General features: G+C 36.8%; 2 protein-coding genes across 2 annotated transcripts in view; both read right to left on the bottom strand.

Moving 5' to 3' along the window:
* The window catches only part of radil (Ras association and DIL domains), a 56,127-nt gene extending 52,073 nt beyond the window's left edge, over window positions 1-4,054 (bottom strand). The window contains exon 1 of the mRNA XM_066688931.1: window positions 3,835-4,054. The gene's annotated coding sequence lies outside the window, so the exon portion shown is untranslated. The remainder of the gene's footprint in view (window positions 1-3,834) is intronic.
* Window positions 4,055-5,760: 1,706 nt separating this feature from the next.
* mmd2a (monocyte to macrophage differentiation-associated 2a) overlaps window positions 5,761-21,404 on the bottom strand; it is a 43,431-nt gene continuing 27,787 nt past the window's right edge. Inside the window, exons 5-8 of the mRNA XM_066689325.1 lie at window positions 18,383-18,457; window positions 16,132-16,233; window positions 13,880-13,949; window positions 5,761-13,424 (exon numbers count right to left, since the gene is read on the bottom strand). Of these exons, the coding sequence (XP_066545422.1) occupies window positions 13,221-13,424; window positions 13,880-13,949; window positions 16,132-16,233; window positions 18,383-18,457 (451 nt within the window). The 3' untranslated portion in view covers window positions 5,761-13,220. The remainder of the gene's footprint in view (window positions 13,425-13,879; window positions 13,950-16,131; window positions 16,234-18,382; window positions 18,458-21,404) is intronic.

Below are 21,404 nucleotides of genomic sequence, written 5' to 3'. Positions count from 1 at the left end.
CTGAACACTGCACTGAACACTGAACACTGCACTGAGCACTGAACACTGCACTGAACACTGAACTGAACACTGAACACTGCACTGAGCACTGCACTGAACACTGAACTGAACACTGCACTGAGCACTGCACTGAACACTGCACTGAACACTGAACACTGCACTGAACACTGCACTGAACACTGCACTGAACACTGAACACTGCACTGAATACTGATACACTGCACTGAACACTGCACTGAACACTGCACTGAACACTGAACACTGCACTGAACACTGAATACTGCACTGAATACTGCACTGAATACTGATACACTGCACTGAACACTGCACTGAACACTGAACACTGCACTGAACACTGAATACTGCACTGAACACTGCACTGAGCACTGCACTGAACACTGAACACTGCACTGAGCACTGAACACTGCACTGAACACTGAATACTGCACTGAACACTGCACTGAGCACTGCACTGAACACTGCACTGAACAGAACACTGAACACTGCACTGAGCACTGCACTGAACACTGCACTGAACACTGCACTGAGCACTGCACTGAACACTGAACACTGCACTGAACACTGAATACTGCACTGAACACTGCACTGAGCACTGCACTGAACACTGCACTGAACACTGCACTGAACCCTGAACACTGAACTGAACACTGAATACTGCACTGAGCACTGCACTGAACACTGAATACTGCACTGAACACTGCACTGAGCACTGCACTGAACACTGCACTGAACACTACACTGAACACTGCACTGAGCACTGAACACTGAACACTGCACTGAACACTGAACACTGCACTGAATACTGCACACTGCACTGAATACTGATACACTGCACTGAACACTGAACACTGAACACTGCACTGAATACTGATACACTGCACTGAACACTGCACTGAACACTGCACTGAACACTGAACACTGCACTGAACACTGAATACTGCACTGAATACTGCACTGAATACTGATACACTGCACTGAACACTGCACTGAACACTGCACTGAACACTGAACACTGCACTGAACACTGAATACTGCACTGAACACTGCACTGAGCACTGCACTGAGCACTGAACACTGCACTGAACACTGAATACTGCACTGAACACTGCACTGAGCACTGCACTGAACACTGCACTGAACACTGAACTGAACACTGAACACTGCACTGAGCACTGCACTGAACACTGCACTGAACACTGCACTGAGCACTGCACTGAACACTGAACACTGCACTGAACACTGAATACTGCACTGAACACTGCACTGAGCACTGCACTGAACACTGCACTGAACACTGAACACTGCACTGAACACTGAACACTGAACTGAACACTGAATACTGCACTGAGCACTGCACTGAACACTGAATACTGAACTGAACACTGAATACTGCACTGAACACTGCACTGAACACTGAACACTGCACTGAACACTACACTGAACTGAACACTGCACTGAATACTGATACACTGCACTGAACACTGAACACTGCACTGAACACTGAATACTGCACTGAACACTGCACTGAGCACTGCACTGAACACTGAACACTGCACTGAGCACTGAACACTGCACTGAACACTGAATACTGCACTGAACACTGCACTGAGCACTGCACTGAACACTGCACTGAACAGAACACTGAACACTGCACTGAGCACTGCACTGAACACTGCACTGAACACTGCACTGAGCACTGCACTGAACACTGAACACTGCACTGAACACTGAATACTGCACTGAACACTGCACTGAGCACTGCACTGAACACTGCACTGAACACTGAACACTGAACTGAACACTGAATACTGCACTGAGCACTGCACTGAACACTGAATACTGCACTGAACACTGCACTGAGCACTGCACTGAACACTGCACTGAACACTGAACACTGCACTGAACACTACACTGAACACTGCACTGAGCACTGAACACTGAACACTGCACTGAACACTGAACACTGCACTGAATACTGCACACTGCACTGAATACTGATACACTGCACTGAACACTGAACACTGAACACTGCACTGAATACTGATACACTGCACTGAACACTGCACTGAACACTGCACTGAACACTGAATACTGCACTGAATACTGCACTGAATACTGATACACTGCACTGAACACTGCACTGAACACTGCACTGAACACTGAACACTGCACTGAACACTGAATACTGCACTGAACACTGCACTGAGCACTGCACTGAACACTGAACACTGCACTGAGCACTGAACACTGCACTGAACACTGAATACTGCACTGAACACTGCACTGAGCACTGCACTGAACACTGCACTGAACACTGAACTGAACACTGAACACTGCACTGAGCACTGCACTGAACACTGCACTGAACACTGCACTGAGCACTGCACTGAACACTGAACACTGCACTGAACACTGAATACTGCACTGAGCACTGCACTGAACACTGCACTGAACACTGCACTGAACACTGAACACTGCACTGAACACTGAACACTGCACTGAGCACTGCACTGAACACTGAATACTGCACTGAACACTGCACTGAGCACTGCACTGAACACTGCACTGAACACTGAACACTGCACTGAACACTACACTGAACACTGCACTGAGCACTGAACACTGAACACTGCACTGAACACTGCACTGAATACTGCACACTGCACTGAATACTGATACACTGCACTGAACACTGAACACTGCACTGAATACTGATACACTGCACTGAACACTGCACTGAACACTGCACTGAACACTGAACACTGCACTGAACACTGAATACTGCACTGAATACTGCACTGAATACTGATACACTGCACTGAACACTGCACTGAACACTGCACTGAACACTGAACACTGCACTGAACACTGAATACTGCACTGAACACTGCACTGAGCACTGCACTGAACACTGAACACTGCACTGAGCACTGAACACTGCACTGAACACTGAATACTGCACTGAACACTGCACTGAGCACTGCACTGAACACTGCACTGAACACTGAACTGAACACTGAACACTGCACTGAGCACTGCACTGAACACTGCACTGAACACTGCACTGAGCACTGCACTGAACACTGAACACTGCACTGAACACTGAATACTGCACTGAGCACTGCACTGAACACTGCACTGAACACTGAACACTGCACTGAACACTGAACACTGCACTGAACACTGAACTGAACACTGAACACTGCACTGAGCACTGCACTGAACACTGCACTGAACACTGAACACTGCACTGAACACTGAACACTGCACTGAGCACTGAACACTGCACTGAGCACTGCACTGAACACTGAATACTGCACTGAACACTGCACTGAGCACTGCACTGAACACTGCACTGAACACTGAACACTGCACTGAACACTGCACTGAACACTGCACTGAATACTGCACACTGCACTGAATACTGATACACTGCACTGAACACTGAACACTGCACTGAATACTGATACACTGAACACTGAACACTGCACTGAACACTAGGTGGGTACACTGCACACTACACTGAACACTGGGGTTATATATTTATCAGACTGATACAATGGCCTCGAAACCTTGTTAATAATATGCTCAACAATTGAGTCAGACGTAGTTGTATATGAAACGCTTTCTGCTCAAATGTCCGATCTGAATCACCATCGCCACCCTTAAAGTATTATTATCGGTATTATTTACCTATTATACCTCAGATAAATACATCGATTAAAAAACCTGCATTCTGGTTTTCCTTGTTTGCGAGTTGGTCAACTTTTTTTCCCCCTAAAATGATATTTGTGCTGAGTGTGTGCTACTCACGGTGTGTGCAGCGCCGGTCCCCGTCCTCCGGCTGCGCTCATGTCTCCCAGATATCCTGCATCAAGGCAAGAACATGCGATCCTGTCCGCTGACTATCTGCAGCGCAGTCGCTCGCTCCCTCCTCTCAACGCGCAACCTAATCCTTCCTCCCGGCTCGGCTTTCCTGTCGTCTGCCGTCTCTCTGGACCCTTTTATTGCTCCGGCTGCTGCTGGATCTGCATTCCCGGGTCCGAGTCCCTCCGGAGATGTGCGAACTCGCTGCTGTCGGCTCGTGTTTTGACGGTGTTGTTATCTCCGGCTGTAGCTGCCCAGTACAAAACAAGTGTATTGTCTCCATCTACTGGGGAGTCTTACAAAAACGAGCCTATGGCATAGCTTGTATCACACCGAGTGCCCACTGGAGACTTATGCTCAGCTGTATGCGTTATTGTGCCTGATTGTTAATGTCAAAAAATGATAAACATATCTAATTGATGCATGTTGACACTGCGTTCCAGAACAGATTGAATACATATGTATCACTATCAAAACCAGGAATCATTTTGTCATTCAAATGATCTGCTATATAATATAAAGCCGTTTAAAATCTTGGTTTATACACATGCTCATAAATTCATAGTGAGTTGTTTGTGTAAGCAAAACATCAATTAAACCTTGCCTTGGTGTCCTGCTGTATTTTTAAATGAGCAAGTTGACAATGTTGAAACTGGGATGAGACATCTGCATGTGAGCAATTCAATTTAACAGCACTAATTAACATAATTTACTCATATTGTTGAGGTCTCATTTGTTTGGTAAATTATACAATAATATAGTGTTGTATCCTGGGGTATCTAATCCTGGGGTTTTATATTTTCTCAGGGCAGCATACTAGTTTTTTACTAAACAAATAAATGTGTTTTTTTCATATACATTCAAATATTTGCATTCAGCTCAATTCCTTGTTGAGAACAGTGTTTGACAGTTTTCCCAAAAATGGATCCTTTAAATATTGTGGGCAGCTGTGCAAAACCCCTCATAAATAAATAATTACAATGAAAAAATACAAATAAAACAGTGTATGAGTGCAAATAAAGTCCACAAGAAATCCCCCAACATAGCTAACTAAGTTACTCAGAGGAAGAGGCATGAACTCTGCTTAAATCCTTTACTCTGATTAAATTAATGGGTGTAATTCACCGATCAGTGTAATAACAAATGCCTCAGAATTACTTTATTTGGAAACTTTTACCTTTTTAATTTCACACAGATGATGCTAAGCATCTCTTAGGCTACATGACACCTGCAATAAAAAATAATGTATTGATGTATCTTTTGCATTTCTGCTGTTGGGCTCAATTTGCTGTCAAATCTCAACTTGGGACATGGTATATCATTTGTATGTATATATTTTGTGCAATGGACACAATCCAATTAGAACATGATAAATGCCTCACAAGTAAAAGCCTGGAACCTACATTGTGATTCTATAGACCTTTTTATTTATCATTGTCGATTCAGAGTGTGGAAAGTAGATCAATCAGCAGCACACATTAAAGACGTTGTGTAATAGGTACCTACATATCTCAGACAATAGTACAGGCATCATGGTGGAGAGCTCAGTTGATTAACAATGGGTGTTAATAAATGGTGTAGGGGAAATAGAGTTAAACAATAATCACATTAAAAACTATATTTGCATTTCAAAAAGGAATAAACTTACCAAAGAACGTGTGTGTGTGTGTGTGTGTGTGTGTGTGTGTGTGTGTGTGTGTGTGTGTGTGTGTGTGTGTGTGTGTGTGTGTGTGTGTGTGTGTGTGTGTGTGTGTGTGTGTGTGTGTGTGTGTGTGTGTGTGTGTATGTTTCCTAGACCCAGACGTTGAAACAGACACCATGGAATAATATAAGAAACAGAAACAAATTTATAAATACACAGCACACAATAAATAATTATTATAAAATGTTATTATTAAATGACAAATACAATATAAAATACAAGCATCACAATGAAAAAGTACAATCCTTGATCTTAAAAATACACTCAGGAAACATTCACAAATTTCTATAGTTAAAGCTAGTATTACAGCATTTAGACAAGTTAAATCCACACAGTAACAAATAATATACTTCTTTAAACTATATAGAGATACAAAGTCAACGTAGATTTTTTAATATATATGTGTATTAAAAAATCATTCCAAAAGTCTTAGGCAGTGTGGCTATATTATTATAACAACCTGGAATAGGATTATCAGGAGTGCAGCAATGAAAGTGGGGGAGAAATATTTAATCAGTGCGGTTTAGTGATCATTTATGTTAGTCCCACATCTTGACTGTAAACCAAAGCTATTTAATAGCTTAATTTTAGAGATGACACTATTTACACTGTTTATGGGGCTACTATGTTATTTAATGGGCAAGTAGGAGAACATCAACACTTGCAACCAACAGAGCAGAGGAGCACCTTGCCGCAATTAAAATTCCCAATGCCTGTTGGTATTTTTAGCTACAGATAAAATTATATAAGCTTGACATGAGCAACTATTATTCACTAAGTAATTAATGAATTTGTTCTAAAAGAAGTTAAATAAAATAATGTTTTGTGTGTATTGCAGCTAGGAATACAATTGGACACTACTAAGGCATTCCAATGACTGGTTGTAAAGGATTTTTTTCCATGAAGGAATCACTGATGTTTAAAATTGTAAATATTTTCATTATAATACATTTTTAACACAGAGGACAGTGGGACAATGGCACAAATGGCTACATTAGAACTTGCTCTTCATTCTCAACCCTGAAATAACAACACATTCTCTAACATTCTGGTCCTTTCTAGAGCCCTGGCAAACATGCAGCGTAGACAAACATGCAAATGCTTCTCAGACTGGGATTAAATCAAAACATTGACATTGACCAATAATGGCCAATTATAACCCTGTTAAAAAAAAGCCATCCAACTTTTGATTTAATCACAAACTTATTTGTAACTTCAGCCATCTGAAATGTTTACGGTTTCTTTATGTGAATATTGTACTTCAATACTATAAAATGTCTTACTATTGGCAAAGACTTACAAAAGTCACATACAGATACAGATCACTTACAGATCACATACAAGGTCAAAATTATATCAAAACTTTTATTGTTGTTTAAAGATTGTTTTGAAGATCTAAAATCTCAAAGATGGCTTATAATTCCTTGTGCTCACTAGTTATACACGGATGCTATTAAAAAGGCATATCTTTATTGTCTCCAGCAGACAAGCAACTATAGAAAAGAGAATAAATGACCGTGTGTATGTGTGTGTGTATAAACGCACACAAACGGCATATACACAAACATACATACAGTTGGATGCAAAATACTCCTTTGGAAATGTATAATTTATCGAAAACACTTACAGTAAAAATATTGTAGCAAAAGTGCTGTTTTGGTGGATGAGGAATAAAGACAATAGATTTGTAAATAATTGATTGCATCAATATGCTATTTAAGGCACATTTATCAATGTTAATTACTAAATAGATTTAAATTGTGAGGATCTGTCATCTTCAACTTGTATCAAAGTTTCCTCAATTAGTTTTAGATGGGAACTTTGGATAGGCCATGATCAAATCTTGATTTGATTCTTCTTTAACAAATCAGATTTTGATGTGTGCTTCACAACATTGTTGTGTTGGAACATCTGGTTCAGTTTCAAACCATATATACATTCCTGTACCAGCAGATTTTTGTTTCCTCACTACTGAAACTGTTATTTTAACTGAAAACAAGTTGGGTCTATACATTATGACACTCCCTCTGGCTTGCTATCGAGGAATGTGTTAATTGCCGTTTCTTGAAAGAAAAGAGCATTATATTTCCTATTGGATTTTAGCCTTGTCAATTTGCTAAACCAATTATTTTTCATTGATCGATGTTCTTGTATGAAACTGTACCCATATGAAAAAACACTTATTTAACCATCCACAAACTGATAACAGTTTTCTTTTTCAGTCTTTCATTTTTAATTTGAATTAAAAAAACAATCTACTTTAATTCAAAATTCCTTCAAAGATATTCCACTTTTTTGCATATGGTAAGTATTTGTGCACTTTTGATTTAGAGTCAGTATCAAACTATGGAATCAATCCTAACAGGAGAGTTTCCATATCCAAACTATATACTTTTTGTGGATAGAATATTCTTTATTGCCTTGTCAGAATGTTTGAGTGTATAAAACATGGTTTCTTTGTTCTGGGTTTCAGTTTATCAGAAGGATATGTCCCCACAGATTATTTTCCCACTATATTGTCATAATTATGCATTATTATCATTATACTATATATTATACTAAAATGTGTAGCACCTTGTAGATAATACTATCGGCATCAAAGTATATGATTTTTTAAATTATTATTTAAATAGCTGAAATACATAAATGTATAACTCTATTTCTTTTCACTTTTGTACCTCCTCATCCATGAAAACCAAACTTTTGCTTGAGATGGTTTTTCATATAATTATTTAGTTACAATATATTTCTAGGAATTATACATTTTCAGTGGGGTATGTAAACATTTAACTGTGTGTGAGTGCATTAAGTCATAGTGTTTTTTGAAAATGCATTTTGTACCCTCAATCTGTAACAAATATTTTGAAAAATTATAACTAAAAAATTCCAGTCTCAATAAAAAAAAACAGTGCATAAATGCCTTCACAAAACCGCTTTCAACATACAAAAGACAGAAACAATTATTTGCTATTCACTGCTTTCCAGTTTCTGACTAAAAATTCAATGTGACACAAACCTATGTGACAGGTTTTGAAGACCTTTTTGAAAATGTAAATGAAAAACCACAGCTGCATGTCCACCAACTGTTCACTCTGGGGAAATTGCCACCTTCACAACCTAGGATTTGGTCAATATGGTCTATAGGTGTATATCAAAATGACCATTTAAAGAGATTGTCTAATCATAGCTTTCATAATGCTGAGAATCAAAGTCTGCTTTCATATTGAATTTAATTCAGTATAAAAAGTGGCAATGACTACAGGCAATTCTATTGAATATGTGGAATGTAACAGGCTGTTTCTGTGAGTTGAGGTAAATAACACACATCTGAAACACCTTAAGATTATAAAAAAAAAATAACTATGAGATGATTTTAATTAAAATAATCCATTAATTACTCCAACATACTTTACTCTAAGCAAAACTCATAAAGCCATGCTGTATTTTAATTTAAAAAATGTTTTTCTTTTGTGAAATAATAAATTGACGGCCTGTATGTTTATTCCCACATCATCCCTCACTTGACTAGTATCAGAAAATAAACAGTAACATGTTTTCCCTTAAAATATATAATATACATATTTTAAAAGATATTTCACATTGTTATTTTTTTCAAGGAAAGGATCAAACAAATACTCAAATGATATTAAATATATAAATAATATATTATACATTAAAAAGTATGTCAATACATATTACAATGACAACACATCAGAATGTATTTGTTTCATCATTGTATTACTACCCGCAGAACAAACACGTTGATTTAACACATTTATGAGTGCAATTAGGGACAACACATTTTAAACACAAACAGTAAAAACAGTACAACAAACTTACAATAAACAACACAAAAACAAAATGTGTTGTCCTTCGTCATACTTTGTAATGCATTAAAAACAACAGCACACATTTGTCCTAAGAATGTAGTGTTAGAAAATCACAATTTAATGTAGAAAAAATACTGAGGCAGTCATCTTGATATTGAATAGAAAAGTCATGACTATGAGACATGAAGACTTGCAAGATAAAGGCATTCAGCAAAAAGGCCGGTGTAGAACTACAATGTATTGTATTCTGCTCAAGAAGAATTCTCACTGTTGAGTTTCAAAATTTAAATGAACAGAGAACAGGCACAATCCATGAGCTGCTTAAATGTAGACCATAATATCCAAACATGGGCCTCATGTTGAACACCTTTTTTGTTGATTTATGTTATATCATGTATAATAAATAAATAATATACATTAATTAAATACAAACTTTATAATATAAACAATGCATTGGTCAATGGGTATGAAATGCCAGGCTATACACTGTTTTAAAAAGCGACGCAATTCATTCTGTCTTGTACAAAGCAAACATAAATAAATAACTGAAACAACTGTTCAGTTTCCTGAATTACATTGTTCAGTTTGCAGAAACAAATGCACACTGCTTGAAGAACAGCTGCCCAGAGGTGTAGTAAAGGTGTATCACCTTAATAATAAACAAACTGACCACTTGTGACTTTTAGCAGTTATGCTTTTGATATTAGCTTCTATGCATAGATGAACTGCGGCCCCTAATACACCTGATTTGTATTTTAAGTTAAATGTTAATCTAGTGCACCACATCCAACCCCAGTTTACCACCTTGGATTGCCACAGACATGGATACAGCAGCACAGGATTATTTGCAAGGATTGAATGTAAACCTTTGTTGAATTGTACAATGAAAAGAAGTATAAACTGTAAGTCTCTGTTGTTAGATTTACTCTTTGAATATAATATTTAGTCTCTCCCCCTATGAGGTAACACTGGATATTTTGAATGTGTAATATTGCATTACATTGTGGCATTAGTATGATATTTTGAAAAGAAAAACACAAAACATATACAAAAAATAATGAAACAGGCTGAGACATGGCAAAGGATTGTCAAGTACACGATAAAGTATTAGCCATGGCACTTGCAAGTATGAACAGGGGAGTTATAACTGACTTATTAGTCCAATTTAAAAAAAAATGTGTTGAAAATGTTCACCACAGAAAATATAAAAATCTGTACAAAACAAAGTTAGTGAGAATATATATCACTACATAACACAAGCCCAGGTGGTTTTAAACCCTTAGTAACATGCAGGACTGTCTTGGTGTTGATTGAATTCACAACATAATAACTCTTCATACACCTGTTAGAGTTTTGCTGATGTTGTTTCCATCTAACAGATGCTGTCTGGTGGCTTTAAAAAGTCAAGAAATATCATGGAACCCCTAGACCAATACAATGAAGTGAGGGACAGACCAGTGTAATAAGAGCCATCAAGGCCCTGGAATGATTTCAAGTTTTACAAGGTTATCGCTTCATTGTCACAATGGTTATGGAGACACTTCGCTCAAAGGTTCTGGGCTGTTTAGAATGTAAATGATGAAACTATTAAACTCACTATCAGACAGTATTTGAAATTGAAAATCCAGTAAACTAGTTAATCATAACTCTTGTTTATGTATTATTTTCACTTCATAAGTGACAAGAATTTAAACAATGCAGGTTTTCGCTTGTTTTAAAAGGAAAATAGTAAAAAAATAAAAAAAAAAACAGTACCTTTGATGTAAACTTAATTTGTGATTCAAGGAATAAGATACAATCATCTACTGTAATGTGTTCTCCCATTTCAAGAAAGCTACAATTATAACACTTCATATATTGATTTCAGATACAGATTCTATAATCTCTCTGTTCATTCGAAACACAGTACCTTTACATAATTCTGGAAACGGTACTAACAGTATTGTCAAATATGTTAATTAAATTAGAACTTTAAGCAAAAGCATAATTACAGTAGAAATCAAATCTACTAAAATCCTATTTTGGTTGCCAAACACTGCCACTGTAGCAACTAAAGACAAATAAATGTGTTGAAAAGTAATGTTAAATATGGTCCCAATAATGTAGCTGTACTCTGCATTTCCTTTTTCAATATTCTTGTTTTTTGGCGTTGTTCTACTATTTCCAACTGGAAAATTAAGAACCTGTATAATACTCTTGTGAAGGAACACACGGTACGTTTGATGTCCTACCAAGCACCCTTTCATTCTTAGTGTTGAGGTTTGGTAAGGCTTCTAGTGGTGGGATTCTTCAACATTCAAGCTGCTAGTTTGCTGCTCATAAGCACACAGAAAGACCAAAATCTAAGTGAGCATGACATCCATATGAAAAATACATCTCATAAAAACACAAGTGGTGCCACACAGAAAATACTTCCCTGTCTGAGTCATCAGGCAGCTCACAGAGGAAGTATTACAGACACTTGCAGCAGTGAGTTTTGCTATAAATTTAGCCTTGCCTGCAAGATGAACCAAAACACCTTAATAGTGAATCTACAGAATATATGTTAGTTTGTCACTGAGTAATCTTGCCATTGATTTACCGAGAGCTAGGACACACTGGATGTAGTTTACAGGACTATCAATGAATTATGAAGTCCATTTAGAAAGTTAGAAAGGCACCTAAAATGTGTTGGGTAACAGGGAAAATTAAAAAATGTAAAAAGGGAAAAAGTTAAAAGTGTTCTGTCACCTTGCTCACGCAGTCTACGAAACCTTTTTGTTTTCACTGGCTAATAATAAACGTTTTTGCCATTGTGAAGACAGAGCCTTCACCTTTAAAGTTAAGGATGAATATTATTGTAAAAATATGATTGCTCTTCAATTTTAACAGTCTTAATGCTATACCAAATCATGAAGTCACTAATTCCATCTAAACAAAGGGCTCTATTAGTAATTTTTATTTTTTTTAGATTAAAAATGACTAATGCATACCAAGTTTGTCCTTGTTTTTAAGTTATACAGACACTAAGAATTGTGATGCCTTTTTATCACTGATTTAATTTAAAATGGCATGAATTCTGTTATTTGTTCTATTTTGTTAAAGTGTAAAGCTGGTATTTTTTGGTGGATCAACTGCCTCATGGAAAACAGCAATGTACCGTGTTTGAGAATACAATGTAACTAAATAAACACTGCTTTTGATTTTTAGAAGACGGCTAATATTTAAGCATACATTTAGGGTACAGTATATGTACATGTATTGCTTTTTGTTTTGTTTGTTTGTAGCAATTGACATGTGGCATTTTTCAAATGAGTTATCTATCATATTGCATTTGTTAATTATCGCAAATTTAAATAATGAATTTGGCAGTAGGCTAGTCGCTTAATTATATTAGGACCACATGAAGGATGTGAAAAGAAACTTATAATAATTAGAAATCCATGTTGGCACAATAATCGGACATTGAACAAAACCAAAACATGTTGTTTGTTAATGTTCAAATTGACACTGTGAAATGTGAAATGCAATAATGAATAGATCCCAAGGAGCTGCAGTGATCTTAACGTGGAGATTAACAGAAAAATAACCTTGGCCCTTTTCACACAACTCTACAAGACCTACAACATGTTGCCTTTTTAGAAGTGCTCTGAAACTAAATAATCTGAAAAAGAAGACTCTTCTCACTAAGCTCTTTGAGATAAAAGCTTTTACACACACACACACACACACACACACACATGAATGGGAAAAAATGATCCCTCTACCTTTGTATTTCATATTAAGTGGGCAGGATTTCCCTGTCACATGGTCCCGGTATGTTATCTAGATGTTTTCATTTCTGTGCTCCCAGGTCTGTAAAGATACCTCCAGATGGCATAATAATGGATGCCAGCTCCAATCGCCACAAAGACATGCCAGATAGCGTGGGCAAAGGGGATGCGTCCGTCACTTTTGAAGAACACCATACCTAGCGCGTAAAACATACCGCCCAGGACCAGTTCAAACAGCCCATCTTTATTAGCCTGAAACACCCAGGAAAAATTTCATTAGATACTTGTCCTATGACTACATTGAATTGTAAACTGATGGAATATCATGGTTGCATGACATACTTGACAAAAATATTAAGTTGTATCTAACAAAAAAAAAAAAAACACAAAATGTATTTACCACCAAAAGCTAGTTAAAAAATATATTTTCTGGGGTAGATCAGTAGAAATTAAATGAAAATGAAAATTGACACCTAAATCCATGCTGTATTTGAGCACATGAGAAGGCTTTCTTTAACAGACTTTAACATATAAGGCTGCCATTATTTTTCATGTAATGGTTTATAAAAGGAGTAATACAAAAACATAGATATATTGTTACATATTAAGAGATATTGTTCTGAACATATATCCTGGCAGGACCACTGGAGGGGGATTATGAATGAAATACATGTTTCTCCAGTAACATACTGAAATCACAGACTTACCATTGAGAGGATCACTAAGGCCGGAAAGACACCCATTATCACATAGCATATTAACTCCACAATCTTATACCTGCAGGACAATAAAAAATATATATATTCAAGGGGTCTACTGTATATTCTCTTGTATGTTTAAATGTTAATTGTACTTACAAAGTGTTTTTAACATAGTTCTAGAATTAAGCCAAACTCAGTGTAATATTATTCTAAAATACCACAGATCTATAGTTTTCCAGAATAATATACAAGGTAAGTTTGTGTGTTGCATCAACAGTTAATAAAATAAAATTAAACATTTAAATTAAGGACTGTTATTGTGGTTCGACTTCATTTACAGATTAGATGAAGCAGTGATGGAAAAACCTTATTTTGGGGGGTGGAAAACACTAATCCAAGCAAAATCCCACAGATTAAAACAAATCCCAGAATAATTAAGAAAGCTGATCTATAATCACATACAACTCAAAAACCCATCTGCTGCATAATTTCATAATAGGATTTGCTTTGTGACCAGAAGGTGGCAGTAGAGCATTACAGTTCCACATGCACATAAGAGTAAGCACATGTCATGTATATTTATGTTTTGCTGGCATCAGTTTCTCATCAGAATACCCTCCTATGTTAGCAAGCATACCTGCCTCTACTTAGGCATTCATTAATACAACTTAAGCAGTGTTAAGACATCTGACTTTGTATATTTATTCTGAATCCCACTCAGCACCTGGGCATGGGTTGTACTATAAATTACACTCCCTGTACAATTCTTCCCCTAATGATTAAAACAGGAACAACAAGGATTATTCTTATGTAAACACTTCCAGATGAGCCTGCCTCTGTGGTTAAGGTTATTTTCCTGATGTAAATAAGTAACTCATCAAAAATAAATGTTTTGTCTTAATGGGTATACTGCTTGACATTGAACAATTGCATGATATTGTTCCTATATCACCATCTCAAAACCTTCACACGAACATAATTTAATTTTGAACATAATTTTCATAACAACATACATTCCAATATAAATATAAATCCACCTATAATGGAACTCTTAAAACAATAGGTTTATGTTTAGTTTAGGTTCAACAAGGAGCTAGGGTTAGTTTTTGGTTTTTGGTTTTGTATCTCCTATGGGTTGAGCACTCGACAAATGTGTAAAATAAAAAGCACTTATTTCCCCACAGCCCTTGCCTCAGTGTTCCTCAACAGATGTCGTGTCCAACCCCATATGCTGTCAAAATATATATATTAAATTGTCAGATCGCTAAAGTTAAAATTATGCTGAATATTATATAAAATACATTAGATAGAAAAGGGATTTTTTCTCAGCAGATTGAAATCCTTTGTTATACATTCATGAGTTCCCATGAAAATGACAATATCCCATCCCCATTTGGGTAGCACTCAAAAAGATCGCTTGCTACAATGTCTACCATTTTACCATAAACAAACAGCCTTCTTGTCTATTCTTAAATACATACAACTACAGTAACATCTGCATGGCTGACATCTGTCCTATTTTGCCTGCATGTTCCTTATATGGAGTTGTTTTGTCCAAACATTGTAAAGCTTTGTGTATAAATGATGGTCTTTGGAGTTAGGGACACATGCTAGAGGAATTTCCTGTGTGTGTGTCCTGGCTCTCCAAAGATCTTTGTAATGAAACTGCTGATTCTGACTCCATTTGTGAAAGGAAAATACTTCTACAAATTGAATCAGATGTATTTACTTAATCAAAGATATTCTCTATCTATAGCAAGTTGGTCAAATGGTAAAATTAGGAAAGTTGTTGATTAACCTGTGAGTGTGTTATTAGAGAGGGCTTTGTTAGGCTTCTCTCCAATGGTAGTTCTGATGATCACTGCAGAGAGCGGAGTTGATTAACAATATAAATAAAACAAACAAACAAACAAACAAACAAACAAACACCCTCTGATCTTAAGAACTAATTCACTTGTATATTAAATCTATCCACTGCACAAAGGCTAACAGTAAATCTTATTGTAGTTTGCTCCCTGCTTTGGCGCTTGAATACAAATTGACCTTGATTGTATAATCACTGTGATCATGTTTCTGTCATTATGGCCATACAAATGCTACACAACAAAAAAAAAAAAAAACAGTAGTAGAAGCATGAGAGTTCCTGTGAAAAGAGATGCAGGTTGATATGTGTCTGCTCATATACTATGAAGAAAATCAAGTACAAGCAGAACACAGAAGAAATTCAATATTCTCAAATTCTCACAATGAAGACTCACCTTTCATGAAAGAAAAAAACATATGCTGTTCCCACACAGGCCATTATCCAAATGATCCAACGCATGTGAGAAGCCCATGGTCCTAACTCTCGCAGGTTTAACCTGAGAGAGATATAGAAAAAACACACAAAAAACCAAGCCAGTGCACTTAGTAAAGGGAAATTACTATATCAGAGACATCTTCTTCTATACAAAATGCTAGTCAGACATCCAGATACAATTTCAGACAAGTCACTCAGTATTATTCAACCTAATAAAAGGTTCAATGCAAAGTTCTTTTAAATCTCTGACTGCAAGAGAAAAATGGTGGCCAAGAGCAATCGAATGCCCAGTGCGCACACTCATATTAATGATGTAGTGCAGGGGTGCCCAAACTTTTTTTATCACGAGAGCTACTTTTTGTAATGTTCTACTCCGGCTATCTCCGGTGCTGTGAGTTGGTGATGACGGTGCTCGGTCCCGTGGGCATTGACTATAATTTGGCTTCGGTAGCGGAGGGGCGGGGTGGGTGATAACCTTAGTTTAACCTCGGTCTGGGGGGCGGGGGGTCAGACGGAACATTATTCTATTTCCAAAAATCTTCTCATGATCGACTGGCAAGCACTCCTCATCGATGTGTTGGGCACCCCTGATCTAGTGGTTGAAGTTATTCTTACATATTGGAACTATAACTCCAGATATAGTCTACAGCATTGGTTCTCCACCCTGGTCATAATCTGGGTAAGCAGTTAGCTTTACACCATCCACGTACCTAGCAGAGAACATTGAAAACAAGATCTGCTGGGAATGAGAACAATTTCTTAATGTTAAATTATTGATTTATGTTTACAAAAAGTGTTCTATCCACAACACTGGTACTGAGTCTTGCACAGAGTTGATTTAAATCCTTTAGAAAGTGGTTTTCCAGGTCAGTTATATTCAAAAATTTTGTTTAGCTTACAGTAGGTGAATCCTTTGTTTTTATTGTGTCAATCAACTTTGAGATGACAGGTAACTAAGTTTAAAGACTTAATTCACAGCTGCCATATAGTGATTTCCAGTGAGGCCAGTATATCAAGCAGCTAATTTAAAAGATCACATTGGTATAATCTAAAATTAAAGAAGCTTTGAGTATTTTGACCACATTTAATTGATCATAAATTGTATGAAAGTAATTTCAAACATTTTAGGCTATGGCCTTATAACAGTTGGCATTTTTTAAGTTGTTTGGCAGCATCTACTGTGAATACACAGAAGAGGGCTTATTTCTGGTTGTTTTAAATTATGCAATTTCTTGCAGATGCTATACTTTATTATTGTATAAAAAATAATATCCTTAATATCCTCTTATTATATATGTTCTTAATATTTTGTTTCCACAATAAATGTATACATATTAAAAAAAAAAAAATGTATCTTTCAATTTCAATTCAAATACATCTAATTTTCTTTTCTGAATACATGCAAGAAATACACCTGGATATGTTTTCCAGCACTAAGTTTCATATATATATATATATATATATATATATATATATATATATATATATATCTTTTTGGACAGCTTCTATGTATTCTGATAACTAGCCCACTACTGTATCCATGAGTTTGTGTGTATACTCTCAGTATTAATTTATTTATAACAATAAATTAATTGAATGACAGCAAGCATACATTCCAAAACTCAAGCATGGCAACAATAATAAAAGATTGTTGCAATGTCTACTAGTCTCTACCACTTAAAATTGTGCTCAATTAAGAATGACCACTTTACTGTGATGTATCACCATACTGCATTGTGTGCAGCTTTTAGGAGTCTGTTGTATTTCATTTTACGACAACTGCCCAGCTGCACTAAAATCAATTTAGAAATTGAACTATTTAATCTAAAAAACGTTTCCATTAGGTTTGTTACAGTCAGAAACTGCTTTGGCTACAATTAGTTTTTCTGTGATGTTACTGATGTCTAAAAAATGATCTTACAATAAATATTAAATTCTATATCCTAAATGTGTAAGTCTGCTTCTTCCATCTTTAAAAACCTGAAAAATGATTTAAAAGTCCATATCCCTGCAGTAGATTATTTCATAAAAAGAACCACTAAAACAGCAAGCATGTGGTTCGTACTGTGCAATTGTATGCAGGATACAAAAATGCTTGCAATGCAATACTGAATGTTTACGGTAATGTAACTAGATAACATAACATTTTAGGATTATTCATGTTTTAAATTCAATGACAGAACGGGGATACATTTGCAACTTGTACTCACCAGGGGGCGTAGGAGGCAGCAATGAAGAAGTATATCACCATCCTATCAAACATGTGAAAACAGTGTTCAACTGTCCTGTTGTAACAAGAGAGGAGTTGACATTTAGCCAAGCTAGCTAGCTATCAGGCCAGTGAGAGTCACACTCATACTTTCACTTACTCGTCTTTCTTCTTTAGGAAGTCATATACATTCCCAAAGGAGAATACATAGTATACCATGTCACTTATCAATTTCAATGAGGTGATTATCTGTTGCTAGGTCTGTTTAGATCTTATTATATTAACTATTCCAATTTGTCTAATGGATCACCAAACAAAGACACAATTAAGATCTGTAACCATTAAAACAATAATACAGCACTCTACATCAACAGAAACACTATCAGGCTATCAAATATACAGACTTTCAAAGGTCTGGTGGAATTGTACAATCTAAGATACAATATAAGGTAAAAAGCATTTATGGGGTCTTTATTGCCAACAAGGCGATCATTATAGTTAAAACTATATGACTGCTATCCAATTTGGACATGCTAATGCTCATGCCTACTGATAACATTGAGAAAACTAGTTAGATGTTCACTGTTGACAATCCATTTCTAAATCAAGGGCTGCTAATGAGTTTTCACAACAGAACCAGGAATAAAAATGACATCCCCTCACAAATATAATGGTCTGGGAAATGTAACATTCCTTATTTCCAACCTCTTTTGGAAATAAATGCTTTCTAATAACAGATGCTGAAATGAAGATGCCCGTAGCTTAGGTTTTGTTGTTGTCTTCGGCCCTCATTTCATCAATGTGTGGTGCTGACAAAAAACAGTGAATATCTGTTTTACCAGCTGAAAGGAAAAGGAGTTGTTTATAAGGAAGGTGAAAGGTTAATGCGTTAAAAATATATATAATCTATTGTATCTATTATACTGAATTTAAATATAGGTACAGATCTGGCTTATGTAATGGTTTAGAAAAAAACATTTATTAAAAGAACATAATTGGCACATTATCCAATCAGTAGTAATTACCCTCTTGCAGATCAATATCAAGGATTGAACCAAAGAAAACAATTACATCATGAAGTGAGAAAGACATGTCTTTGTTTAGTAGTTAAAGTATTTATACAGTTTAATCATTCAAAGTGAAACAAATTAAACACTATAAATACAAATAAGTTAAAAACAGTAACAAATATGTGTTTGTTTGCTTCTGAATCCTGCACATTTTCAAATTAATAATGTACATAATAACAGTTCTTAAAATGACTGGTCTTCATGTGTTCGTAGGAGTGTATAAGTAAAATACCTGTTGTTTTTGTTCAATTCTATAATTTTTTAACACTGTTAACCTTCACCACAATCATGGCAGGTGTAAATTTTGCAAAGGAGTATTCTTCAGTGGTTCAGAATATCATGTTTCATCACTTACTGGAGAGCAAGAAAGACTACAACAGCTACTAGAGCAGAGGATTTGTCAACATATAATAATTTATGTATAATTATTAATAATTACTTGCAATGGTAGGGTGACTACAGTGAGGGAAAAAAGTATTTGATCCCCTGCTGATTTTGTACGTTTGCCCACTGACAAAGAAATGATCAGTCTATAATGTTAATGGTAGGTGTATTTTAACAGTGAGAGATAGAGATAGAATAACAACAAAAAAATCCAGAAAAACGCATTTCAAAAAAGTTATAAATTGATTTGCATGTTAATGAGGGAAATAAGTATTTGATCCCCTATCAATCAGCAAGATTTCTGGCTCCCAGGTGTCTTTTATACAGGTAACGAGCTGAGATTAGGAGCACTCTCTTAAAGGGAGAGCACCTAATCTCAGCTCGTTACCTGTATAAAAGACACCTGTCCACAGAAGCAATCAATCAATCAGAGCAAACTCTCCACCATGGCCAAGACCAAAGAGCTGTCCAAGGATGTCAGGGACAAGACTGTAGACCTACACAAGGCTGGAATGGGCTACAAGACCATTGCTAAGCAGCTTGGTGAGAAGGTGACAACAGTTGGTGCAATTATTCGCAAATGGAAGAAACACAAAATAACTGTCAGTCTCCCTCGGTCTGGGGCTCCATGCAAGATCTCACCTCGTGGAGTTTCAATGATCATGAGAACGGTGAGGAATCAGCCCAGAACTACACAGGAGGATCTTGTTAATGATCTCAAGGCAGCTGGGACCATAGTCACCAAGAAAACAATTGGTAACACACTACGCCGTGAAGGAGTGAAATCCTGCAGCGCCCGCAAGGTCCCCCTGCTCAAGAAAGCACATGTACAGGCCCGTCTGAAGTTTGCCAGTGAACATCTGAATGATTCAGAGGAGAACTGGGTGAAAGTGTTGTGGTCAGATGAGACCAAAATCGAGCTCTTTGGCATCAACTCAACTCGCCGTGTTTGGAGGAGGAGGAATGACCCCAAGAACACCATCCCCACCGTCAAACATGGAGGTGGAAACATTATGCTTTGGGGGTGTTTTTCTGCTAAGGGGACAGGACAACTGCACCGCATAAAAGGGATGATGGACGGGGCCATGTACCGTCAAATCTTGGGTGAGAACCTCCTTCCCTCAGCCAGGGCATTGAAAATGGGTCGTGGATGGGTATTCCAGCATGACAATGACCCAAAACACACAGCCAAGGCAACAAAGGAGTGGCTCAAGAAGAAGCACATTAAGGTCCTAGAGTGGCCTAGCCAGTATCCAGACCTTAATCCCATAGAAAATCTGTGGAGGGAGCTGAAGGTTCGAGTTGCCAAACGTCAGCCTCGAAACCTTAATGACTTGGAGAGGATCTGCAAAGAGGAGTGGGACAAAATCCCTCCTGAGATGTGTGCAAACCTGGTGGCCAACTACAAGAAACGTCTGACCTCTGTGATTGCCAACAAGGGTTTTGCCACCAAGTACTAAGTTGAAGGGGTCAAATACTTATTTCCCTCATCAACATGCAAATCAATTTATAACTTTTTTGAAATGCGTTTTTCTTGATTTTTTTGTTGTTATTCTGTCTCTCACTGTT

Source organism: Amia ocellicauda, chromosome 17 (genome assembly GCF_036373705.1).
Source record: "Amia ocellicauda isolate fAmiCal2 chromosome 17, fAmiCal2.hap1, whole genome shotgun sequence".
Taxonomy (NCBI): Eukaryota; Metazoa; Chordata; class Actinopteri; order Amiiformes; family Amiidae; genus Amia; species Amia ocellicauda.
Note: the sequence above shows the minus strand (reverse complement) of the source record. Positions and strands in the feature narration are given on the sequence as shown.